The sequence below is a fragment of the Anopheles arabiensis genome, chromosome 2, assembly GCF_016920715.1.
Source record: "Anopheles arabiensis isolate DONGOLA chromosome 2, AaraD3, whole genome shotgun sequence".
Classification (NCBI taxonomy): Eukaryota; Metazoa; Arthropoda; class Insecta; order Diptera; family Culicidae; genus Anopheles; species Anopheles arabiensis.
Genome location: NC_053517.1, coordinates 77871484 through 77898864, shown reverse-complemented (window position 1 = coordinate 77898864; position 27381 = coordinate 77871484). Strand labels below are relative to the sequence as shown.

At 42.8% G+C, this 27381-nt stretch overlaps 1 protein-coding gene across 1 annotated transcript; it reads left to right on the top strand.

The window, feature by feature from the left end:
- The first annotated feature begins 519 nt into the window (after nucleotides 1–519).
- On the top strand, nucleotides 520–26662 carry LOC120896832. Its single transcript, XM_040301297.1, has 4 exons — nucleotides 520–1810; nucleotides 17937–18318; nucleotides 24622–24790; nucleotides 25802–26662. Exons 1-4 carry the CDS (start codon nucleotides 1778–1780, stop codon nucleotides 25989–25991), a joined length of 774 nt encoding a protein of 257 aa, XP_040157231.1. The 5' UTR covers nucleotides 520–1777; the 3' UTR covers nucleotides 25992–26662.
- The last annotated feature ends 719 nt before the right edge of the window (nucleotides 26663–27381 follow it).

Here is a 27381-nt window from a genome sequence, read left to right as displayed (position 1 = left end):
AAATCGTATAATTTTCAATGTCATTTATTATTTAGCAGCATTCAAATTGTTTTTATCAATAAAAGCAAATAACTAACATCATTTATACTACCATGGTCGAATATCAAGACAATTTTCTACCAAGGATGAGTAAAATATAACGATTAAATGTTTCGGTACTTAAGTTACTTTACACAGCTTTCACACTTTTCAGGAAATATGTAAACTAAATACGATGAAAAAAATTTAAAATAAAAAATGCAATCAAAATTCTTCAAAATTGTTGCCGAAACACTTCGTCCCAAAGTTGGATCAGTTAGTGCGCCTTATCTGACGATTATTTCGACGGTCGACATTGCAGTTTGGGGCAGAATGAACGCAAGTGTTCATGCGAGACCATCTTCGGCAGAATCGCGCATGATGAACTTTCTTCATCAACGATGATAGGAAATGCGGTGGGAGAGGATTACATTCAACCGCAGCGTGAAGAGCGCAATTCATCATCAATCCTCCCAAGCGAGAGCCTTCTTGAGCAGCACACCCCTGCATAGCACCCCACTGCATGGTTCATTCAATCGCCCGATTCATCCCGCTCGTCAAGTTCGCGTTCGTCGCTTTAACCATCGTTCAATTCTTTCCCGACGGTCGTCTCGTGCAGACGGCTTTTGCTCAAGACTTGTACCGTCCCGTCTCCGGAAACACCTCACCGTGCTCAGGTAGAATCGTCCGCAGTGAATCGACAGCTTGTGTGCACCTTGCACTCTCGTTATACCTGTCGTCGCGTCCATCGGACAATCCCCTCTACGCAACACCAAATCGTTTGCTGCACCGGCCTTCTGGAACAGAAAACTGGTCGCATTCCTAGCACACAAACCTAGCGCGAGCCTCAGACACAAGCGAACCTGTACTGTTCTGCACGTTAAAACGGTTTGTTGAAGAAGCAACAGTAGTCGCGCACAGTTTTGGAAGTCCTTTCCCAACAAGGATTCTCTTTCCACAACGAAGCGATCTGTATCAATAGGTGTGAGAGAGTGTGTGTTCGTGAGTGTGTTAGTATTTGTTACTGGTGCTACCTGTGAGTGAAACGATCCCGATCCGGATACCTTTGCCTGTATCCTCTCGGCCACCTGCTAATAGCAAAACACCCAGTGTGCCCGTTTCTTCGCAGTACCGTTTGGCAGCGTGAAAAAGTGAAATCACAGCAACCATTGGAAAACATTACGCGGCCCGATTTGCATCTGACCATCGCGGACTGTGCTGAATTGTTAAAACGCAAACTCCTGCTTCCTTCCCGGCTCGAAAGGGTAGTTGACCCGGCGTTGTTTGCTCTGGGCAGCGAGCAAAAAAAAGCCGAAGGCACCTAGTCTGTACGGCGAAGCATCTTGCTGCAGTACACCCCTTTCGAGAGAGAGAGAGAAGAGCTCCTTGGTGGCCGCTGGTGCGCGTGTTCCGAGTGTGTCTGTGTGTAAGTGCGTGTGTGTGTGCGCGCGTGTGCGGCAAACGGGCAGACGTGTGTGTATCCGTGTGCGTGTTTGCGCGCTAGCGAAGGAAAGATCAAGGCGCGCGGGCGCGCGAGAACGTTAACCTGCTCCGGCTTTAATTGGCCAATGTGTATTGCTGAAATTGTACGCAGAAACCACACCCGATCCACCAGCTCACCACCTTCTTCGCCCAGCTCGCGCTAGTTTTCATCCGGCAGCTTCCGCAGACGCGTCTTAAAAGCGAGTAACAGCAGCAGCAGCAGCAGCAGCAGCAGCATCAACAGGTCGGCATTAGCAACAGCAGCAACAACACCACGATGGAACAGCGGTGGATTTGCTATTTGGCACAAGTAAGTACGGAAGAGCAGTAGCAGCAGCAGCAGCAGCACGGCGATAAGCGCGGACCACATGGTCTGCGGGTGAGGGTTAATTTGTTTCATCTGCCTCACCATCCACACCCATCTCCCGCGTTCGGTCCACTGCCGGTGAAGAATGTTGCTTCCAGCCTGCTTCTCTCCACGACACACGCGCACACACCCGGTTCATGTTTGGGGATGTTTTTTTGCTGTTGAAGTTGTTACTGTTGATGGTATTTCCGTTGCACTCACAGCATCATTTACTTTTTGGATGCTTTTGGAAGGAGTTGGTGTGCGAGCGAATGGGATCACTGTCGAGTGATGAAAAAACATAGCAGCTGGAAAGCATAGCGAACACGATGTTGGTAGAGGCTGGTCTGGTCATGGTTGGGGTTTCATGCGATCGGCCAACTTTGACCGGCGTGCAAGCACAACGAAACTTTCTCATTTGTTCAACTCATTTTTGAATTTCTCTGTTTACAAAATTAAGTTAGTTCTTGCTTTTGAAATGCGTTAATGCAATTTAAAAAATATTTCTCCTTCATTAATATCCACCGATCCACCATAGATCGCCTTACTAACAGGATCTTACTATTGGTTACCCAGCTGGAATAATAAGATCTTCGCAGGTTTCAATAATGGATCTTTTTGAAGCCTGATTTCAAGATTTCCAAGTCACTTTCGAACGTGCACATCATTATTCACCACCTCCAAGATATTTTTCAAAAGCTGTGAAATTGCGTATTTGCATCGAAATAAAATTTCAGTCCTCCATGATTTTCAACACACCACAAAGAACTGCCAAACTCAATCCAGCTTGAAAGCTGTTGAAAATCATGTGTAAGAACTGAAACAGCTGTTGAAAAACAACTCGCAAGCAATGCAAAATGTTGTAGATATTGGAATTTTGACTCTAAAAGCCTATAAGTTCTGATTGGTACTAATCATCCCGATCATTTATCCCCAAAATACTGATCATTTCAATGTAACCTTTTCACGCAATTACAGAAATGGTGCACCTGCTTGGTAAGGGGATCATCCCAGTTAATCATCGATATCATATTGCTCGGTAGTTTCAAGTCGTTGTGTTTGATATTTAAACATTGCTTTGCAACTTAGTCTGTTCAACGATACATATCTGATCCCAGAAAATTGAACATATTTTTTAATAATTTGACCTTTTCAAGACTCTCTTTAAAATGATTTATAGTAATAGAAACATACAAATATTGAAATCCTCGCATTGTGGCATCATTTATCTTAAACTTATCCCAATATCTTGAGATAAGATAGTGGTTTGGCTTAACAGATAAATGATAAGTGTTAAAAATATAGTTGTATTCAGTTCTGGTTTCGTCCAGAGGATAGAATAATATCAATTGAACTAAGAGGCGGATCGTAACAAGAGGGCTTAAGGTATCTATAAAAAAATCATTTGAACTGTAAATCGCATTCGTTTTGCAATAATGAAGGAATGTTCTTCGAAAGCAGCATTTTTTTTTCTTTTACCACCCTTCATTACCAAAAAAAATAAGAAAAAACAACATTTGTGGAAAAAGTTCCAATGTAGATCGTTATATTTGCCCATTTATGCTTGTTCCGTATGGTTGTGCAGCTTCATAGTTAAACATCACTGCTTAGTTTTTATGTCAATTAGCAACAAAAAGCAATGAATCATCATAAGCTTGCATTTCTGTGGTATGTTGAAGATGTGGCCTGTGTGAAACTTTGTGGAATGGAAGCAAAAAACCCCCGCATTGCGTTCCACCTATAGAAATATAAAGCAAAAATGAGCGAAAATGCAGTACCATCCAGCAGCTAGCAGGAAGCAGGTACGATGATTCAACAGGCGATTCATGACGTTCAACCAACGACGACGATGCCTCTGAGTGTGTCTTACCAGTTCGGAAGCTTTCTCCTTCATCGCGAGAGCTTGACCGCACTGGCGAGTGGTCATAATGGTGTTGTCCGGATCAACTCCGGCAAACATGTTGGTTTTTTGAGTAGGGAAAACCGAGCCGAAAACTCGAGTTTGAATTTTCACCACTTCAGACCACCGGGGGCGGACTCGCCAGCTTCCCAACGCGTAAGGGCAATGAAACCAAACGACGAGGGTACTTGGTGATTTTAAAAAGTAGAAACGTACGAATTTCGCCCATCAAACAATGGAGGGAAGCCTCGTCTCATCGGCTCTTGACGAAGTGAGTTTGAATTGTTAAAACTGAAAGTAGCTGGTTGGTGCAGGGAAAGAATGATGATGTAAGGAAATTGGGCGCCCAAATTGCCGAGCATCGTTCCTTTTGTTTTAAAGATAAATATTTTTATACAATTCTTGTCTCAAATGCGTCTCATTGTACAACTTTGGAAACGAAATCATACTGGTGGGTGACTGTAATTTCCAAACTTCTTCCCCTCCCACTCAGTCAGCGGACTGGTACATACTACTTTCTCCCGATTTTGGTTACAGCAAACCCCATAATTTCATAAACCATTCCATTGCATTGTTCCTGCAGAGAAATGATTAACCATTTTAATGGTTGATTTGCTTTGCGCCAACCTTTCGACACAAACACATAAAGGGTTGGACCACAGCGACCCCCCAAAAAATATGACATTGTGCCCCATCTGACACACGCAACATGACGACGCTGCGCATTTGCTGGGCTGTGATTTGCATACAAAAAGCATCCCGTATCGTGCACCCAGTCCCTTGGCTCACCCCTTAACACACAGCACAGAGGAGATAGGGCTGGAAAGTTGCTCGTTACATTCTTCTGTCGTGGCGTGGATCAACACCGCAGCACCAACTTTATGGTGAATTGTTGTACCACGGAGCAGGGCAAACAACAGAACGGCAATTGTTCTTCGGGAAAGGGTTTGCTGCAATCGCGGATGCGCTCCAAACCATTGCGTATTGTGCGTCCATTCATGTCTTAAACGCAGCAAGCGGCTGGAAACGAATGGTGAAGGTAGTTTTCGTCGGTATCTGCGGTTCGTCGACAAACTGGTATCTTGCCGCGCTGAGGTGTCTGTGCGCGCTGTGACACCGTTCAAGTTCAAGATCGCGTTCCGCGCGAGACATTGCCAACTGGTCCGCGCAAGTTTGTTTGCAGCTTGTAGCAGAATCATTCCATCGATTCCAGTATGATCGATGCCGTAGAAATTGCGCTAGCTTTGGTCCGAATGCATTTTGTAATGATTTCCAGGACTTTTGTATCTGCGTACAGATAACTTTAAATATTGAATCGATTTAATGTAGCTGTAAAATAGACTTTGTTGTAACATTTGTCAAAAATAAATGACCTTCTGTTAATAGCTATGATGTAAACTGTTGTGCTGTTGAGAAACTTTTGCATTGCTTTTAAGTACACTGAAAGCCTTCGAAAAGTGCACTAGATGTGCACAGAACGGTACGATTCTAGTTGCAGTCGAGCATGCTTACCATTCCTTCACGCAAACCCAAATCAAACCGACGACCACTTTAGTTGCGTGCTCTGGACTGTTTTAAGATAGTAAGGGAAAGGGATAATAGCGGCTAATAATGAGAAAATTCACATAAAATCCCATCAATGCCGAGCTCGGAACATAACAACGACGACGTTGACAGCCAACGACGTTCTGCAGCTTCTACTGGGGCCCTTTGCAAGTGTGTGTGTGTGTGTGTGTTGATGGTACCAAATCCACAGCTCGGCCCAAAGCTACAATTGCCAGGAGCAGTCAGTGGTTTCGTCCCCATTTCGTTGTGTTAAAAAAAAGCAACAGCACCGATGGTTAGCTATTTCATTTTCGATCCTTTTTTTTTTGTTGGTGTATTTTCTCCACTTGCTTCTCAAGCACACCCGCCGTCAGAGTTCGGCGTTCTTGACGATTCGTTACGAGTTGTAAGTGAAAAAATAAAGAATAGTCCCGGGAGGCGCAAGAAACCGGCATTAAAAGGTTAATGTGGCGGAAAGCGAAACGATACGCAACCAGGAAAGGCAAGGAAAAAGAACACACAGCACACGGTTTGTTCACTTGGCACCCCACCCCTGGTCGCGCGGTGTGTGGGTTGTGGTTTTGCGGTTTAGCCGGTTCCTTCTTGAGGATGATTTTACGTTTCCGTTTTATGTTTTATTGAATTACTGTCCCTAGCGTTAGTTAAAGTGTTCTTTGTGCTGCTTTATTTTTTTTATTAAAGGATAGTCTTTCTTAACGTTTTATAATCTCCCCAACACAATCTTTTATTTTTATAATAATATGATTTATAAATAAATGCAACAAAAGCATTGTCGTTCAAATTGTCCAGCTTTTAAACCTAATATGGGACACATTTGTCATCCTCAAACACTTTCATTCGCATTGCAATGTACCCGGTGTGTATGTGTGTGTGTGTGTGTATGTGACATACTGCAGCAGGAACGATCCGGGTCGGAGCTTCACACAATTCACTTCACGACTGCAGCAGCAGCAGCGACCGACTCCGAAGCACATGACACCCGGTTAGCAAGTAGGCCATCCAGCGTTGCCATCGCCGAAACCCTGTTTTGGACGGGGCGTTCACTTTCGCAAAACAACGGCCAAACGGGTGGTGGTGTTCCACTCCTTCCCGATATGGATACGTGGTATCGGTTTACCATTTCACCCATGGCATGGCCAACAAAAGAAAGCCAAAATATGCACGGCCAAGCGAACGGATGCGACGCGGGCGCTTCCCGTACGATCGGTGGAATTGGCACGCTTTAAACATTTATAATCGATTGGCTACGGCAGCCAGGGTGGGCCCTGGGCGAGCGATGAGATACCCAATCGGCCAATGCCATTTTGCTTTCGATTGACCCCGGAGCTGCGCAGGAATGGGGAAAGCTTTCTTGGTTGGGTTCTTGTGTTCCCGTGCTAAATTGAATTGGGACAAGGGCAAACAGAATGTGAAAAAGGAAGGATCGGTGGGAGGTGGTGAGAGAACGAAAGTAAAACTTTATTAGCCACACTTCACACAAATCGACACCTTGAGCATGGGAAGAATTATGACGCATCATTGAGGTGTGTAGCAGGTTGTGAAAAGGTTGTAGCATAAATTAATTAGTTAAAATTAATTAGTAATTTGCATGATCAAGAAAATTGAATATCCGCTTCGAGCTCTTTTTGCATTGCATTCGCTAATCTCGTCCAGTTGTGGCTTTCACGGGTGGACTGCGGTAATTTTTAAGATATTCAATGAAGTTATTACTCCATCATCGTCATTCAAAATAGATAATGCAATTTTGAAAATGAAACTAAAAATGAAACCGCCCTTTGAACCTTACCACATTGATCATGAATAAAACAAATGAATTACAACTAAATGACCCTCATTTGTGTTAAGCCACAGTCTGGGTTTCAGCTTGAACCCGTTTTGCAACTGCCAAACCCATTCACAATGGTGATCGCCCGAAATGAAGTGATACTGTTTTGCTATTGCCTTCATTATACGGTCATTTACCGCACGGTTTGGACGGGCCAACTTTCTACACACACAAGACGCGCGTCTGAATGAAATGGTTCCCCGCATTTTGTAGCACAGCCCCACAATCCATGGCCACCTGATCCAGTCAAGTCAGTGGTGCGCATTTAACCCTAAAAGATCACTTTGTTTTCACAATTCTTCAATCGTCCAGCTTTGGCTGCTATGCGCGCGCGCTTAATCTGCGCAAAATGCTACTACCGTCCGAGTCGAGCGTCCGGATCGTTCGTTCCGATCGTTTGCTGCTAGGTGAAATGCTGCAAACGGGGAAGCAGGAGGAATCGTGGAAAGGTAGCACCAGTCCATAAAGACGTAAAACAATTCCACTCCCAGTTGATGCATCAACTCTCACCTCGGTCGGGCGAACTTCGACACAGCGACACACAGCGAGGAAGGAGATGGGAAGGCTTCGACACAAGCCACCAAGGCTGAAGATTGGCCACGGTCAAGTTCAGGCAGCTCTACTCGGGATGGGAACTGAGGCCGGCTCGTTGAAGCGAGAGAGCGTGCTCGCTCACCAACCATCATGTGCCATCGTAAGTTTCAAGGTTGCGAATCGAAACGAAACCAATAAAAAAAGAAGCCAGCGCGGTGAGTTGAAAACACAACATGATGAGAAATCATGCCACCTGCAAAAACAAAATAAAAAGATTGACAACACGATAAGAGCGAACACGCTCGCCGACAGATTGATATGGATGAGAAGTATCAGTTCGGGCAGCCTATATGTATTCACCTTGCTTTACGAAAAGATTGATTTATTTTTCGGCACACTGAGTTCATCGCTGCCACCGTCGCGCAAGTCTTTCGTGTACCGTGCGCGTGTCGGAATTCATCTAACCCAGCGTTTCGCCAGCGTTTCGCCTGTTTGGGGCCGCTTAATATGCTGCTTTTCGGAACGAACGCGCAACACAGACACGCATGTAATTGCATAAAACCTGTGATGTGCTGAGGGAGTTTCGGACGGTTCGGTTCGTCAACTGTTTCTTTTTTTTTGTGTTGTATCGCTGACGACGAGCTGGCGAAAATGAGTGAAGTAAAATAAATAATTAGCACCGGGAGCTGGTGGAATTTGGGTCACACTGAGATTGGGTGGCAGAATAGGTGTGTGTGTGTTTTTATCTTTACTTCTACGCTTCCATCTCAGCCACACACACTAGCGAATCACCTGTTTGGACACCAAATAATCTATTGTGCCGCATGATCGGTTGGTTCGCGAGATAGTAGCGCGCCGGTCTTAGTATACCGTTATCTAAATTGCTTTACCGTCGTATTTTGTCACGTTTCTGTAGAATTTGATTTGGTCATTTATTTTTTTGGGAGGAGTTCCAGTTTTGAAGTGATTTTAATTTAATGTGGCGTGTTTTGTGATGTTTTTTTTTCTTCTAACGAATTTGAAGCCGATCTTCAGATTAGACTTTCTCGTTGCCATTTATTTCATTTCACAGTGGCACATTGATTTTTAGCTTACCGTTAAGGAGTGGCAGTTTCGTTTTTTGTAAGAAAACAGATTCGAAATGGAACATTTGCTTTACGATACATAAAATGATTGCAGACAACCCTTGTTTCTTTTGGCATTTGATCATGTGTGACATGAATTTGTGACATGAATGCATAAGTACCTCCTTGGTGAGAAGGAACAAGGAAAGTACGATCGGAATTTTCCTTCACATTTTGGTGCCGATAATTCAGTTTAAATATTAATTATCTAAGCTAGTTCTTTTTCTTACTGTAATTTAACTTTAATGATTTAATTTTGTTGTTGAGGTGTCTAAAATGAGCGAAACACGCTTAGCCCTCTTAGGACTCTGAAACCGAAGCCTCCCAATGGATTTACCATAGAAAACAGCCAACACGGCACCCTCGGGACGGTACCGTTAAACTTATCTCTCCTCTCTTGCAGCGCGCAATGGGCCGTACAGAGTCCGGCTGGCACCGACCGGCAGAACCGGGAGAACGCGAACGATACTGGTTTTTCTTTGCGTCCGGTTGCAGTGGCTGGCGAAGCGCGAAGCAAAACACTTAACAGTGGCAAAATAAATGTGTTCATTTGCAAGCGCAATTTACACGCTTTGCAGTACGCCGATGTATTTTCCTTTTTGCTGCTATTCCTCCGCCCCATAAATGTGGACAAATTTCGTACAACCGGATCTCAAGAATGACCTCCTTTATCTCAGCAACTTAGTTTCTCCTCGCACTAGAACAGAGCAGTCTTTTGATTCCGAACTGTGCTGCTGGCTGCTCGAAGATGTCAACGGCAGTGCGTCAACACCAACGACGTGCTCCGCGCATTTGTTCGACAAATTGTGTGACTCTCGACCAGCAGCATCCATTCTAGCGCGTGAAAGCAACCGGCCAGCAGCCTGCACAACAGATCCGGATTTAATATGCTGCGGAGTGATAGAGTGGTGATTTTGTCACTGACCCAAATATCGGAGCCGAGATATTTTCATCCCGCGTGCGCGCGCCCGCACCATTCATTCTTGCTCGCGTTGCTGTTGTTGCTTTTCCCGCTACTCCCACCTTCCACCAACCGTACGCAACCTTCCAGGGGTGGCGTGTGGGTTTGGAAAGTTTTACAACATCCACGAGGTTTAACCCTTTTTGGAGAGCGAGACAGTAAGATATGAACCAAGAGAACGGAGACGGAGACGGAGTTGAAACACACACAAAAAAAAATCTAAAGCTTCCAAAGATGGGAAGGAGGAACCGTAAGAAAATGGGTCAAGCCATGACATGCGCCCATCTGTGTGTGTGTGGGTTTTCCTCGCCTGTGCGCAGCCTCCCCCCGAAGAATGAAACATATGGACGTAGAAATGAAAGCTACCGCTGTGCTGACGCTGCTATATGCAGGCCGGCCGGAGACTTCTAGAGTGAGATAAGCTCCATATGGATCCCCCCGTGGCGTTACGATTGTGTTAGAAAAGGCGTGAGTGGACGGCGAGATCCAGATGGTTGGCTAAGATCATTTACCCGGCTTAGAGGAAGTGGAACAAAAGAACGGTTCATCTTCATTAGCATAGCCTATAGTGTGGGGGGGATCGTGGAAAGGATCGTTTTACAGGTGCGTCATAATCATAAACCAGCATCCCAGCAGCGCTGACCCAATTCTGGTAGGCGTGAGCAATAATTAGATCACGGTTCTGGCGTGGCGCTTCGATTCGAGTAATTGATTTGAAAAGGGATGAAAGGGGATTATGAAATAACTTTGAACTTGCCTGTTGCGGAGTTTCCAAGCTTATGTGTATGGTGAAACCAATGGATGCAATTGAAATTAGTTCTACTATTTGCTATTGGTTTGGAGTAACCAATGGAGCTGCATTTTATTTTGATTTTAAACCGGAATCAAATAAAACCTAATATAGTTTCAAGAATTTCTTGAAAACAGCGAATTATAAATGACAGACAAGTTAATCTATGCATATGCATCAAAAAGATTAATTTCGCAAACTGGTTAGCATTTTAGAATTTTGTAGAATGGCTTTGGTGTTTATAGACTTTTTCTTTAAATATGTTTTTTTTAATATGGCCGTGTAGTGCTGGAATCTAACCATTCTTTATGAGTTGTTAGTTGCCATTAGTATTAAATCATGTTACGTTATTATTTGTCGTTTAGGTTTGAGGAAGATGGATTTACATTTGCTGCCTCTATCTCTCTTTCTATCGGTTAATGAGTTTTGTTTATGTGGTGTTGTAGTCGTCAACCATTTAACACAGTTAAATTATCTCCAAACATCTTCCGGAAATGTGTTGTTAAAAAATGCTTTATGAAGAATTTTTTTAAGAATCCACTTAATGACGTAACCGAGTAGCTGGAACCATTAATATAAGAATAAATAATTCTAGAGCCAGCATTTTTGCCCAGTGTTAAATATATTTTCTGGGTAATTTTTAATTTCAGCAATATACCATATTAATATTACATTACTGACTCGCTACAAGTGTTTTAACTGCATATTAAATTAATTTACAATGTTATGTGTAAAAGTATTGATGCACATTTTAGTAAAAATATTGATTTTTTTGAAAACTATTATATTGACATTTGAAGGTTACCTCGAAATTTATATCTGATTGAAAAAATCAACATAAATATTAAATTAAATTTCAAATGTTTTACTATAGTTCTTAATATGAAGTAAAACTGAATCTTTTGTTCCAACAATTAATATCTAGGGCGTATTTCCTTTTCCAATTTCAAAACTAAAGCTACACGGCCTGACTCTTTTGTTAAACTCAATGTAAATGTGTTTTCAATTGCTAGCAAATACTAAATTTAAATAGAGCTTTAGTCTCGATTTTTCCATTTTTTTGTTTCTTAAATATAGAGAATATTAAATTCTTCTCATCAAATGTCTCTTCTAGTTAGTTCCAATCTTTGTATTTGATGCGATATCACCGATATGTATAGTAAAATGTTATGAAGATTAGCAGTGGTGATATCGCATCAAATGCAAATATTGGAACTAATTAGAAGATACATTTGATGAGAAGAAGCACATCACATCACAGCCCTCAAAAATACAGTTAAATGTGTTTAGTAAACAATAATCCTACTCTCACAATAACCGATAACGATATACTATTTACATTATCCCTCTAAATACGCTCATTATACGCTTGTTGGGCTCCATAATCGTTCAATTTCCAATATTTAATTGAAAACAAAAGCAACCAAAAACCTAAACAATCCTCATACAATAACCTCCCTCATGCGAATAACCAGCCCAAAACCAATCAACCCGTTTGTGTTTATCAAATGAAGCAATCAACCCGAAGGAAAGCAAAAGGGCCAAACGTTGTTCGGCGGATATTAATTTCCCTTTCAGCAGCTGCATGTGGCGCTGCCGGCCGTGCAAATTGCATGTGGTGAAACGTAATAGGGACCCTGTGTGCGGGGAGACGTGTGGAAAAGCAACTGAAAAAAAAAGCTACAAACCCTTGTTTTCTCTTTCGATGGGCAGATTCCACCCGCGGCGGCTACACTCGATCATTTGCCAACTCGCTTGGGCCTTTCCCAATTTCCCATCGATCGGTGTCAACTTTCTTTCCTATCATTACCGGGCGCAAAGGGATGCCGTGTCGATGTCGAAAGTTTTTGTGAGGGTGGGGAGAAGGGGAGGAGGTGGTTGCAAACCGTCCCTTTTGTTTGCGGAAGCCGGCGGCTATAGAATCAACCGTGCGCGCTACACCGAGATCCTCCCGTGCGCACATTTGCATACACCTCTACCGTACCACAAACAGTCGGAATGCAACGGTGTGCAACCGCGGGAGGATTCTCGCCATACGGTGCACACGTTTTCCCGATCGGCACTGCCACAGCAATACACACACTTGGCCGAACAATCAGCCGCGAGGTTAATCTTGTGATTGTTTCTTATGATTTTGTTGTACTCGCCAGCAAACAGCTTAATGGCCACCCTCGGCTGCCGCAGGCAATCACGGGAAGCGAACGAGGGTGGGGAAATCGAGGTCATGCTCGATCGTGCCAAGAGGCTGCGGCAACATTTTCCACCCAATCACATGCGGGGTGCGAGAAAACGGTATGTGTGTGTGTGTTTGTGTGTCTTCCGACGGTGTGTATGGGTTGGAGAATTTCCATTGAAATTGAAAACCATCATCGCTTGGATAAAGGAATCAACAGATGAACGTGTTGTAGACACTCAGTTTGTACAATCTTTTCTCCCCTCCTCACCTCTCGAAAGACGATCCTCGTACACTTCCCGATCGCCCCGTTGCTCGGTGAAACACGGCCGGGAAGAGAAAATCGATCGAGTACGAGATGCAACCTGGTGTTTCGATGCTACCAGTTTTGCTGCCCCCAGGGAGAGTTTTGCTTGCCTTCCGGCCCGCCACCCCTCTCATCCCTGGGACAACAAGCACTTGCCAATACAATTCCTATTGTGCTGTTTGGGAACGCGAGCAGAGGATGCACGCGGATTGGTGACATACCGTAGCCCGATGCCATATGGCAAGTGTGGGCCACTGGCGTCGAGTCGTGCTGGGAATTGGAACACGATGTTTAGCCAGGCACACACCACACGCCACGCCATATGCTGATGGAGGGGGGAGGGATACAGGAGCGAAAGGTGCTAGGGTAAAATACCGAAACCATTACCGATAGGTGATTGTGGGGAAACGTTTTCTCCCAGCCAGATTATGTTGCTAGAGGGCAAAGCGGGGTCCTAAAGAAATGACAAGAAAAAAGATGGCTAGCGAAGGAGTTGTTGAATCTTTCGAAGCTCAACCGTTTGCCAAATGGCTTGTCTTAAAGTTATATTGATTTTTGCAAGGTATGATAGTGTTGTACTGAAAAAGCAATATTTCTTAAGCTCCTACGTAGTTTATAAGCCATCAAAATGTTATGTTTAAGACCTTATGATTAGAATTAAACTTGACCGTTGTCTGGAAAGCCCCATACGTAGGACTTACTATCCTGCTATGGGTAAATCAATAAGTTACTGAAAGTCAAGCCTACTAGTAGTGGTACTCCAGGCATGCCTTGACCGACCACGGTTGTTGTGCCATAGAAGAAGAAGAAGTTGTTTGGAAAGATGATCCTGGAGCGAACTGTCGATGATAATTTCCACATAGGATAATTCAACAGCTTTCTAAATAATTGTTTGTATACAAAATACTCATTTATCCACCCAAAGTGGATTTAACAAAAAGCGCCTAGCAGCGCTTTAATTGTTTATGACAATGGCAGTTAGAATTTCTTACAATTGGTTTAAAATTAACAGTCGTTTTAAATTAACCAAAGTCGTTAAATCAGTTCATTCGCTCGTTAGAATCAAGTCACTCACACACAGTTTGAGTTCATTTGTTAATTTTAACGACTGAACGATATGTGGGTGTTAAACAAGTTTGACATAAATTATAATGCTGGCCTCGAATTGTGTATTAACAGTCGTTTAATTATACTGCTCGAATGTTTTGCAAGTATTCTCTGGATATTATACGATATCGAGCAGTCGTTAACTGTTTTGACGGTCGTTTATTTTATCAAGCTTCATCGGAACAACAAATGAACTCAGTTATACATATGAATACTAAACATAAACTACTCAAAATGGTGTTTGTAGCGTACCGCATTGGTATCCATCCGTTGAACGATAATGTTGGTGTGTTTCTATCATTGGATTTGACATAAATTATAATGCTGGCCTCGAATTGTGTGATGAATCATTCACATGTTACAATGTTCCAAATATCCATAGTGAAATTTTGTAAGTATTCTCTGGATATTTGCAATCATACCACGGAAGCTGCAATCAGATCAACACTTTTTAGATAATTTTACTGATTCATCAAGCTTCATCGGAACGCTAAGTCAGGAATTATTGAGTGTATATTGTATACATATGAATACCACACATAAACTACTCAAAATGGTGTTTGTTGGCAAACCCTTCGTAAAACCGAACATATGAGCCCCATGTGTAATTTTAAAGCATTAATTCACAGCATAAATAATTAATGATAGAAAAGTTGTTTAAAATTATCACAATCAAAAAAGTTTATTATCGCATGCAGTATCATACCAGAAAGTAAAAGAGCAAAAAAGCATACACGTGATGAATACAGCATTCAAGGGCCTGTGATCGTGCGGCGACGATCTCGAAGCAAAAGCTCTTTAAATGATCGTATTGCGTGCACGTGTGCGCTTGAATTTATAGCGGAAAAATCTCACTCAACTCTTGCCCGCTGCCACTACGGGGGGCAAACGTAGTAGTTCCATTGCCCTCAAAACAAAATGCACTCTCGAACGTTAGTTATGACCGAGACAGTTTTATCGCCTAATTAAGGGCAATATGTTAGGGCAGCATAATGATCGTTTGTTGCCTGCACTTGAGCCGCTGTTGTGGATGAAGCAGTTAGTAAAACCACGAGTACATGGGAACATACACGACTAAATAAAACTATTAAGTGCCGTAATGGAGAAATTAGTCTAACGAATGTGTCGTGGAAAATGAGTAACGATTGAAGTAAAACATATGATGTTTACTGTATGCATTAGGGCGAGATAGATCCATACGCTAAGTCTAACTTTAACTTTTTGAAATGATTTGGTTCATTTTGTCTTTAGATTGCTTTTCAAATTCTAGAAAAAAAAGTGTAGTGGTATGATGTAAAGAGACATTACAAATCTTTATATTAAACATCAAATATTAGGAACAGAATATTTTCTATTGTTTAAAAAAGTTATTTCAAAAGCATTACAAACCCGTTCAGAAAATAAAAACAACGAAAAAAACAACTGTTCTAAGAAATAAACCTCTGAGAAGAATCAGAATGGCGAATCACAATTGGGTCACAAAGTAAAAATGACAAAAAAAACTGTTTTTAAATTTCGACAACCTAGTATATATTTAGGGTCTTTAAAGTCATGTAAGTGTTAAAAATCGAAACCCTTTTTCAATTGTTTTTTTTTTTGCTTGGCAATCCACCACAAAACACAGTTAGCAGACAGCTTCGTTAGGCAAGCCAAGTTCTAATTTTTCCTAAAATAAAGCAGCAGTTCCCGAGGTTTTTTTTAATTAAATAAATTATTTGCATACATTTAATAATTTATTTAATACGATACGTGTAGAACATTTTGGGTTCAAGCCCAGAATGGACCGTCGTCCCATAACAAGGACTGACTATCCGGCTGCGTGATAATGAATAAAGTCTCGAAAGCCTGTATAGGCCGCGTAGGACGTTACGCCAAATAGAAGAAGATAGAAGAAGCAGAACATTTTGTTATTGCTTACTTAAAAGAGACTTTAAAATTTTACCAATAAAGCAAGCCATTTTACATTTGACAAATTTGAAAACCCGCGTATCTCCGAATCCGCGTAAGTCAAGAACTCGTGAACAGACTGTAATTGTTTTGCTCTAAAATATATGTGAGATATTAAATAACATAATTTGAATTTGAACATTATATTTTGCTGTTTTCGTAAAATATTCCAATCGTTCCATTCATTCACGCCTTTTCCGTAATAAAACTCACACACACACAAAAAGCTGGCAGTTCCGTTCATTATCCGCTCCCGCCACAACTGTACCACACTGAAATGGACCAACAAAAGGTGGGAAGATGTACTGTTATCTGAAATAATGAACTGATTAATGATAGCTGCTTCATTATCCAACCTCCACCGAAGTAGTTGTAATGATACGCGATCCCCGGGGCAGGTGTGAAGAGTTTTGCATTTTGCATCCATCCCACTACCCAGGTCCCATCCATATCATGCTCGCTACATTTAATGTGCGAAAGTCTGCTACCAAAATTACGCGAAATTTCCTGCAAGAAGACCAGTTGTGCAAATTATTACGGCATTCTCTGCGGCGAGTAAAGAAGGAAATGGAACTGCTCCAATCCCGTACTGATGGAAAAGATAAAGCAACACATTATCAGACAGAACAATAGGGGAGGCAAATTAGTGGGACGCAGCGCAACGATGATGATTCTTAACCTAATTTCTGCTTCCCCGAAATCAAACGGGTTCTCCGGCAACCACAACCCCTTCTTGTGGGGTGGGGAGGGAGCATTCCAGGGAAGCTTCAGCTTGAAGAAGTGTTTTGTACCAGCTTTGTCAAAAGCGATGATGATAGATGAAATAAAGCGGATAAGATACTCTCATCGTCATGTTCCATCAACAGGGCGGAAAAGGTGTTGAATTGGTTACTAATTTCCACCGTTTTTCCCTGCCCAATTCCACACCCAGCCAAAGAGTGGGGGGGGGGAGATTTCTGCCGCATTGTTTCGGTAATTGAGCAAAATGGTGCCCTCTTTCGGTGTGGCCGCTTCGAAAACAGGAGAATCGGTCACGTATCTCACACACACACAGCATCAGCCGTGTGCAGCATCATCATTATGGGCCGTGGTGGTGTAGCACACTGTTGACGCTATTGAGTAAGGGCTTTTCATGCTTGATTACCACCGGCCGGGACTCCCATACTGACCCAAATGATTCATCTTCGCAGCAGCACGGCGAATGGAATGGATTGGGGCTGTTGTGCGTAAAGGCTGCGAAGCGTGGTGCTTGCGCCCTTCATACACAACGGGGCGCCGGAAGTGGCCCCACTGCCCCTGCCAAGCCCGGTGGACATGGGGAAACATTTTTGCAGGGTTGTTGTTGAAGCCCCATGGTCCCATTTCCCAAGCATCATCGCCACTGCATTGAGTGTGAGGAACTGGCGTGCAGCTGGGCGAAATATTAGGCCACATATTAGGCGCGTCTGAGCCACCGACTCTCAGCAAAACGTGCCAGCGAAACGGCTGTCTGGCACGCAGTTCCGGTTCGGTTTCGTTTAGAGGACTGGGGAAGTATTTTTATGTTTTGGGATGAATGCACTTCTCCGCCCGAGGGGTGGATTTGTTGGAGGGAAGGGGGCACCTAATATGGAGCTTAATTAACCACGTGTGAACTAGCGCATGTTACTGTGAGGGTGAGGCTCCCCCAATTTGTTAGCGTAATTTGCGTGAGTGCACCTGAAGGATTAATGAGGGAACCTTTGCCGAGGGTCTGTAACCTTTTTTTTGTAAAACGGGAAAATCTTTCTTCACTGTGTGCATGTATAAGGGCTGTTCAGGCATTTGTTATTACTAACCAACCATATTGCTTTTCCTTCCTTTTCCCTCGTTTACAGTTGATTACCCTCTTGTTGCTACCCGCGTACGGACCCCAGTTTGCCTACAGCTCCACCTCCGCCCGGGCACACACGCTCTGGTCGGACGGACCGGCCGCCGCCGGAGCGAGCGTGGAGAAATGCTCCCCAAGTGGCAGCCTGAAGTATCTGTCCGGTGACGCGCTCACCGACAGCCCGAACTGTCTCGGGCCGAACAATGCACCGTACCCGGCCAGTTTGGTGGCGCGGACGTTTTCCAACTGGACGCCGGGCGGTTCGTCGCGTCGCGGCCGCATGAGCCAGCTGCCGACGCTGGACCCGAAGCTGACGCAGCGCGCCCTGCTGCAGGCGTACGGCGATGCGAACGAGGCGGCCACGCTCGAGAGTGCCCGAACGAGATACAGTAAGTAATCTGTTTTGTCCTAATCGATGTTATGAATCAACGAACATGTCAGAGTAATGCATTTTATTATGGATTTAGACCTTAACATTGTAGGCATTTCTTTCTAATATTAGTAAAAATGTATTTTTTTTATTTTTGAATTAGATGCCACTGTATCTTTAGGTGCATTCGAAGTGGGTTTTGTTTTTGCTATGCTATTTGTTACGCCGTAATATTTTGTAATATTTGAGACATTTTGGGAATTTATGTGATTGTAGCTGGATAAAAAAGTCCAGATAATTTTAAATGGTAATGGTGCTTTGCTAGTTCCGTGGATGATAAATGTCAAAGCATCAATTGGACCTACAATTTGAACGGCCTACAATGTCGTACAGGTATCCTTTTTTTATTCAGAAGGAATTTCTACGGATAATTTTGATCGGTTGTCACTTGTCTCAAACGGAATAAATGTGTGCGAGTAGTAATCTACGAATGCGAATAAAACAAAATATTTTCCAACACTATTTCTCTATCATTTTTGAAACAAAAATATCCCATGAATCGCATTCATTATTGTTTTATCCTATATCCTGTCAATACATATTTAAAAACATCTTCTATCTATGCTCAAAAATATTGTTATCGAATATTTTTGTAATACATACTGAATACTGAAGGAATAGGGTTTCGTTCTTCTTCTACATGGTGGACATGATGTTGGCCTCTACAGGTTTTTGAGACTTATTCAGTACAACGCTGTCGTACAGTAAATTCTCCTTGCTACCGGAGGAAGGTCTATTCGAGGCTTGAACCCACGACGGGCATGTTGAGTCGTTTGTGTTGACGACTGTACCACTGGACTGCTCGGTTTAAATTCGGATATCTAATAGCAGCAAAGGGATTATGTAGCACATACTGCAAGGTGATTCGCTAAACCCTGGTGAACAAATACAAAACAAAACCCATAATTAATTAAGAACAATAAACCAATATAAATTACAGCAAAAATCTTTATAAAAATAGCAATAGAATAAATTTTGAGAAGATTTCATGTTTTTAAAAATACAGGTAGACGCCGAGATACACGGTACTTCTTATACGCTGATCCGAAGATATGCGGTTTTCCAATTTTGACAGTCATTTGAGCAAATTGTACTGATTTGATACATCGATTGTAAAATGCCAAATAATTTCCCGTTTGATCGAATGTTCAAAAGGCTTTCAAAAACCATTTCAAAAGGCTTAAAACTGTTAAATTCAGTCAGAATGATCTAAAAAAATTGATTGATTGTCTAAAACCATCCTCAACTTGCAAAATTACGCGAAAATTAGTGATATTTAGGCTGGAAATCACATGATTCGACTTTCGCGGAAACTCGAGTTACGAGATCAACCGTGTATCTCGGGGACCGTCTGTATCTTGACATCGGCAATGGATAACCAAGAACTTTTTTTTACAATAATTAATTATTCATTGTTAGTTGATGCACTAACTTTAAGTTAGTTAAACTAAAGAATAATTAAACCTGGACCCGAATTGTAGTTGTCATAGAATTTTGTGATATTTGGCGTAGAATAACACACTCATGATCTTAAGGCGTTGATTTGTTTCTTTGAAGTATAAAATATCTTCATTATCTTAATCATCATGAAGTTCCAGTTCATGTATCTATTTACAACTTTTGTATGCCAGTTTGAAGAAATGCTCGACACTGAAACTAGAGAACGAGGGACTTTTCGTTATTTAGAAAGTCAAGATTAGGATAAGCGTAGTACGTGTTATAGGAGTCCTCGTTGAATCCATCTAATAGTTTTTTTAAAAGCCATATCTATGTTTTCGCTGTACATGATTATCTGATTAAAGTAATTACGTTTCGCTCAGGGGAGAGCTGCTGTTTCGCCACGTCCACTTGCGACTGCCTACTACGTGGAAATGTAATCATTTGCCAAAAACCAATTCAATTTTCGACAGGTACCGTGTATCATTGACGCGAGTGCTTCTTAACTACGCACGGCAGCTAACACACTCATAGACCACATGGCGTGGAGCGCTGGAAGTTGTACGCATTTCCCGCTCGCCAGCCGTCTGCTGTCCACTGGGCCAATAAAATTGAAAGCAAAACACGTGAAGCAAAAACGGTGCCGAAGAAGGAACGATCGGTTCCACTTTTCCGACCGATTCCCCAGCGACTACCACCAACCGCGGTGCCATATCAGTAAATCGCGCCGCCACAACACTCCAAACAGGGAGGGACAGCGAAATGAATTTGGGGAAATGAGGCAGGGAAAGGAAAGGTATCGCTAACAGCCGGAAGCGCACAAATCCGTAACTCACACGCCCGCGTACTTCATACACAAACGCGAGGCGAGAACTGGGCCGCGCAAATGGCGAAAACACTTCACTTTCTTCCCGCCGCCGCCGACGCGCTCCACGAGGGAGGGGGTCTGGGAAAAAGCGAAACTAACGGACAATCGTTTTCACAGTTCTTGCCCCTAATCGATGTGTTTCCCTCCCGTTGTTTTACAACCCTCCCTCTAGCGCCTTCGTGCGCACTGGCGCGCACGCTACCCTTTTGCGTAGAAACGGCCAACAACAGTGCGCGAGTGCGGAGCGCGGAGAGAGCGTCGAAAGTGTCAACAAGTTTCAGGTTCAGGGCCGGTCGGAAATGGAAATGGTTCCGCGGCGATGTGACACTGCGGTGCTGCTACGATTTTCGCTTTTTCCTGTTTTCGTCTACTCCACAAACGGGCCGTCGTGTAAATGAGCTTTTTGTTTCTCTCGCGTGCTTCCTGGGAAGACGCTGACCCGGTCGTGACCGGTCGTGGGTTGTTGCAAAAATGGACCAAGTCACGAGATACGACGCTTTCGTAGGCAGCAGAGATATGGTTTTGATTTTCTCAACCACCTGGCGATGACATTGTCGCATGGGAGCATGTGGGAAAGGTTATCGTCGGCTTATTTTTATCCATTGTGGGAAGCATGGGAAGAATGGATGGATTTTGATGGGAAGCAAACCACGCATGACGCTAAAAGGGTCAAACCAGTCAAATACTGAACCACCTGGGCGTCCCTAAAGACCGACAATTAGTATAGATAAAATCGCATCGGAATGCTATGGGATATTACTCATTACATTCTCATTTTTAAATAATATTTTTGAAATGTGTTATCATCATGAGTCCCACCTCTTACGTCTTTGGACTTTGATAATTTTGGAAGTGTTTGATACATATACATAGCAAGAAGTAGTTTTTTTTTGGCTTTTATGTATAAGCTTTTGTTAGGTCCTTCAGTCGGTCATTTGAAAGGTGTTGGCTAATGATCGTATTGGCTATTTGGATATGCGGGGATGTGTTGGCAGTAAATGTTCAACTGCTTTAAAATAATTGCTAGTCCACCCGTGAATTTATAGCAACATCACCGTACGGCCAGACGAGGTGAGATTTACAGCGAAATGAACTATTTGACCGGTGAATTATCTGACCGGTAAAGCTAAAGGGTTGAGGGGAGATGCAACATCCGCTTTCGATATTCATTATCATCAGCCGTACGATCATGCCTTGAGGACGTTTTTTGTCGAGTCATTCATCGTTAACCCACTCATCTAATGAAGTATTTTTGCAATGAAATGAAGCGCACTCTGTGTAATTGATTTATGTCGATTTTTTCCAATAAAAAACGCGTCTTTGATTTAATGTGCACAATAAGAGTAGGATTAGAGAACGTAGAGCGACAAAGCGGTTAATTAGAAAACGAACAGCTTGCTAATCGTTCATGTTAGATCTCCAATTTCTAACATACACGTTCTTAGTGAGGTAAAAGTATGCATACAACGAAGAGTTTAATTTTATACATCTAAGACAAAAAATAATAATTTAAAAGCCAAAATTAAAAATTTAAGTATAAAAATGAAATTCTAGTGGCCTTACGTATTTTTTTTAATTTGATTTTAATTCTCAATAAAAAATTAGCTTGTATGTCTGTATGTTGTATGTCATTAATTGTTCAGAAAATGTTAAATGTTCAAGACGTTTAGTTCTGTGGTTATTCTATCCCAGTACAATTGTTGAGCGATGTTGTGTGTAATTTGGATACACTTAAATTACACTTGAGCGTAAGCAATCATGATCATCGGTCACAAAACATAAATTTGCAAATTACATTATATTCGTGCTTTCAAGCTCGTGGTGTAAATTAAATGTCTATGTACCTTCCAACACTTTTACCAAAGCCTTCACAAAATGAACAGCGTGAACATTCAATTACTGCTTCCGAGGAAGGTAAAACTGGCCATCATTTTTTGCGTTTCCAAAGCAACCTGTTCTTAGCGAAAGAAAGTGTCAGCTCATTTCACGCTTCATCAGGCAAAGCATCACGCGAAGAAACCTTCCCCCTTACGAACCCTCCGTTTGCTAAAGAATTGCGCTTCCTGCTGAAAGTTGCAATACACTGGAGCACACTGAGCTTGCTTCTAGTACGACAGGGTTGGTGTATTTTTGTACCACTTGTTTTGCTGGATGACTTGGCTGGAAATTTGGAATGCATCAGTCCTGTCCAAGATCACCATCGCCATCAGCAGCATCTTTTCCAATCACCATCATCATCATCATTCGTACGTCCGCCAGAGTTGTCAGGTGTCGCGTCCGGGGCCACTTCACGCCGCACCGAAAACCGTTACACCGCGATATCCGAGCATTGCCCCGAAGTAACAGTAACTGAAGCCTTCCTCCCGTTTGGTTGGGCCCTCGGCCACAGATGCCAATGTTTGGGATGAAGGGGTGATCGCGGGCGGACTTGCCGGACGCTTAGAATGGGGCGCGTTTAATGCAACGATGGAAAGCGCACTCTCGAACGTGCTAGGATGCTAATGCGACAATATGCTAATGCTTAAAGAGGTTCGTCGGTTCCGTCTCGAGCAAGTACAGAATGGTGTGCATAGTGCATTTTTCATAGCATAGGAATATTATTCAGTTAAAACAAATATTATTAAAGGGTAAAAATCGTGTAAGAGTGATGTGGTATCTTTTGTTAGAAGATTTGACTGAAAAACATTTTCATAGTTTCTTACTTTAACTAAGAAAGGAGTATCTCTTGTAAGATGTTATTCTCTCATTTTCAACCATATTCAAGCATTGGCATAAATCATTCCAAACCACTTTATATAAAGACATATCATTTTAAACTATTTCAAATAAGACATAGCATAAACAAAACACATTTTAGTTTCGTTCTATTCGTTCAACTCTGTCCTAAAACGGGAACGTTTCAAGCTCCAACCGTTTATGGGTAGCAATTTCAATGTCATCCATGCTCGTTAGCATTCCGATCGCAACGATTTCTCACTCCCTTTCCGTATCCTCTTTCATCAACTCATTTGAAGCACCCGAAAACTTAAAACTTAATAGAATAGCTCCTCCCGGTCCAGTGTTTCTAGAACGTTTGTGCCAGGAAACATTCCAACTAGTGATGGGAAAAATGATGTTTTCGTCGGAATCGATTCTGGCTAGCTCTGATGTCTTCTGGAATCGATTCTGGATAGTAGGTCCGGAATCAGTTCCCGAGTCGATTTCGTCATCTCCATGAGAGCAGGTGTTCGGGTCCAATGATGCTACGTATTGATAGCAGCAAAGAATCCAAATTTACTTGTAAACGATCAATTCTCATGGATATTCCCGAACTGATTTTACTTCTGAAGCTTCTGATTTCAATTCAAGAACTACAGTGAACCCTCTCTTATTTGACACCTCTCCAATTTGAAAAACCTCTCTTATTTGAATATTTTACACAGTCCCTTCATTTCCAGTACAGTTTTGTCCCCATAATTTGGAAAACCTCTGAAATAAATATCCCGCTTATTTGTGTATGGTGTTGCCATGGTTATTGAATGATGTATGCTCAAATTGGCAATCGTGTTCTTAGTTTCCTATAGCAACAGTTAAGGCTGCATACTAAATGTTCTGTCTCTTTCTTGTTTGTATGAACCTTTCATTCACTTTCATCCTTTGTAATTTGAAAATCACTTTTATTTGACAGTGCCATCGCCTCTCAAATAAGAGAGAGTTGACTGTATTTCCCATTCTGGAGCTAATTCCAATTCTGATTCCGTTACCGGAGCTAATTGTGATACCCAGGTCAATTCTGATTCTGGAGCCAATTCTGATTGCGTAGCTGATTCCGATTCCGGAATAGATACCAGCATTGAAATTGGCTCGGGAATTGCCTCCGAGCTCCCACCACTAATTCCAACCCTTCCACTTGCAATTACATTCCTCTCCAAAATGCCGTTCAAAATCTAATCTACATTTTTTAATGTTTCTCCCCAGGTCGCTCGCTCGATAGCAGCCAGTGCCGGGATACGCCGTCGCGCCTTTGCAAGACCCGCTACAACACCACGGCACCGATGTACGGCGTCAGCTTAACTTCCGGTCAGCCGGTCACGATCGTGCAGAAGTTCCCCGATCTGCTCCAGCAGGTCGTCTTCGAGGTGTGCGAGTAAGTATCACGGACTCCCCGTATCACATCCGAGCAAACACAACTCACTCCATGCGCAACATTACAATTTCTCCTTTTTCTTTCAACTGATCGACCATAAATCGGGCTCAGTTTTTAACCATTGCAATAAACATAACAATAAATAAAAGCTCTCCCAACAACACACCACTGCTCAAAGCGTTGCTATGCGACCATCGTTGTCCGCTGGAGTGCCACGTGATCGATCGAAAGCGCTCGCTTGCGCACGATTTTGGTGATACGCGCGCGGTGACTTCCCCTTTTTTGCGCGCGCGCGATCATTACTTATGCAAACAGCGACGTGAGCCATTTTCCGCCTGTTTGAGCGCACAAACGAATTTAAAAGCAATGCGCGCTCCTCGCCTCTCCTCCTGTGCGGTGCGGTTTTCTCGATTTATTTTTCGTTAGGTTTCTGCACGGTTTCTTATCGAGTTGCTACCAACAACGAGCGTTAAAAATCTTTGGTTTTCCTTTTTTCTCTGTTATTGGACTCCATGAGTCGTATTTTATTTTATTATTTTATTTTCCCCTGCTTTCGATCTTGAGCGAACGAAATGTGTCCCAAAAGGAGACGCGTCAGTGCGAAAGTTTAAGACTTTTACTCGTCTCGCATTTTCTTTCACTTGCGTATGCGACTTTTTTGTCTTTCGCTATCTCTCTCCAGTCGTTACTGTTTTATGTTTGTAGTGGCGTCTGGGTTGTGTGCGATACCTATTAACATATCGCTTCCGATGGAATTTAATCCGGCTCGGTCGGTCATGTTCGACCATTAGCCTTTAAACTTGACCGACATTTCTCTTTCTGGGCGAACGAGAACGGAGAAAGTTAGGTCTAGTATGTAGCTACCCCGTCGTCCCCCTGTGTGTGTGTGTGTGTGTGTGTCATTTCACTTGCCATCTTCAGGACGGTCTTGGTTGATTAATGTATACACACCAAAGGACTATTTAAAGTATGTAAATTAATGCTACCAATTTGCTTATCGCTTCATTGCAGATCTTCCGAGTGTGACGTCGTGCGCGGTGAATGCACACAAACGTACGTACCGTACCTGTTCCTGGTGATCCCGCTCGGTCCGGTAACGCTCACCGGCCAGGACTACGTGCTGGTGGAGAGTGGCTGCGTGTGCAAACCGAAGTACGCCACCGACAAACCGAGGGAGGCGGGCGGTAACTTCATCCCTTAGGACGACGAAGTTTATCCTCATGAGACGACACAAATGCATGGAAATGCATCCGATGGAGCTGGACCACGAACCAGAAATCAACAGCAACAACAACCACGAACACATTAGGCATTGGAATGATGAACAATGTGATTGAGATCGAGAGATTGAGAGAGAGTGAGAGATTAGGTTTGATCGTGCGAACTGGCTGTTGTCGACTCGACACATCCGCGAACGGTGGATGAACGTAAAATAGGCATTTTTTCTGATTTAAATTATTTGACACTTTGCTTTTCCACCTCTCTTTTTTGTGTGAGGAACTATCCCCGTCCAGCAGGCTCTACACGATTACTTTCGCAAATAATTAATGACACTAACGCGGGAAGCATAGCGTGAAAGGGAATGTTTTAGCGTACAAGTAGACGTGAGGGGTGGGAAAACTAGTACGGTTCTATGTTGAGCTAATTGACCCGCAAATCATCTTCGAGCAGCAGCGTCCGGTGGGGTTTAATTGTGAGGTATGTGTTAGTTTTTCTTTTACGACGACTATCATCAACTATTAGAGATAGGGGCAAGGCGCACGGCGAGTATGACGATAGGTGAGTGTAGTACTTTCGCCTGCGTGTGCGAGGATGAATTAGGTATATTTTTTGTAAATACAAATAAATATTTCTCTATTCGATTTAACTAAAGCGCGCTGGCGGAAGTAAATGTTGAATGTGATGACAGTATTTGGGTTTAATTATTTTTGCCGACTGTTGTGAATGATGCTGCTGCTGCATCATCATTTGGGAGTGTGGAAGATGGGACAGCTGGTAATGGCTTGATTGGTGTTGCTTTGAATGATGCTGCTATGGATGTTGCTGCTGCTGCTGCTGTTCGGCGTACTCAGCCGGTGCACTCATGGTACGGTAATCATCGGTCAGCACCAGATTGTCGTGTGCAGCCCGCCGTACAGATAGAGATCGTCATCTTCGAATCCCAATTCTGGTTGGGATTCGAAACTTTGAATCCCAATCCCAATCCCAATGTGGTATTGCGTTTTTGTAGTTTAGATGAAGCTGGAATAAGAGGTCTGAGGTTACTCTTAATAAGAGGAATTGAGGTTACTCTTAATTGTTTAACATTTCAGTATTTACATCATAATTAGTACAGATAGTCCTTGAGATACGCGGACCTTTACTCAATATCAAATCAAATAATTTATTTTGTGATTATAACTTCTCATTAAATGCTACATTACATGAACTTTTGTTATATTTTGACTGAAACTGCGTGAATCGACTTCCGGAATTAGAGATACGTGGTTTGTTTCGACCTCCATTAGTAGCGTATCTCGGGTACAGCCTCTAAATTCAATCGCCATCCCAATCGCAACTATACTATACAAACTATACAATCCCAATCGAAT

Bases quoted from the DNA above. Each gene is read 5' to 3' on its own strand.
- LOC120896832 (XM_040301297.1), top strand. From the start codon at position 1,778: ATGGAACAGCGGTGGATTTGCTATTTGGCACAA. The intron at 1,811-17,936 runs GTAAGTACGGAA...CCTCGTTTACAG, and splicing joins GGATTTGCTATTTGGCACAA to TTGATTACCCTCTTGTTGCT. The intron at 18,319-24,621 runs GTAAGTAATCTG...GTTTCTCCCCAG, and splicing joins GAGTGCCCGAACGAGATACA to GTCGCTCGCTCGATAGCAGC.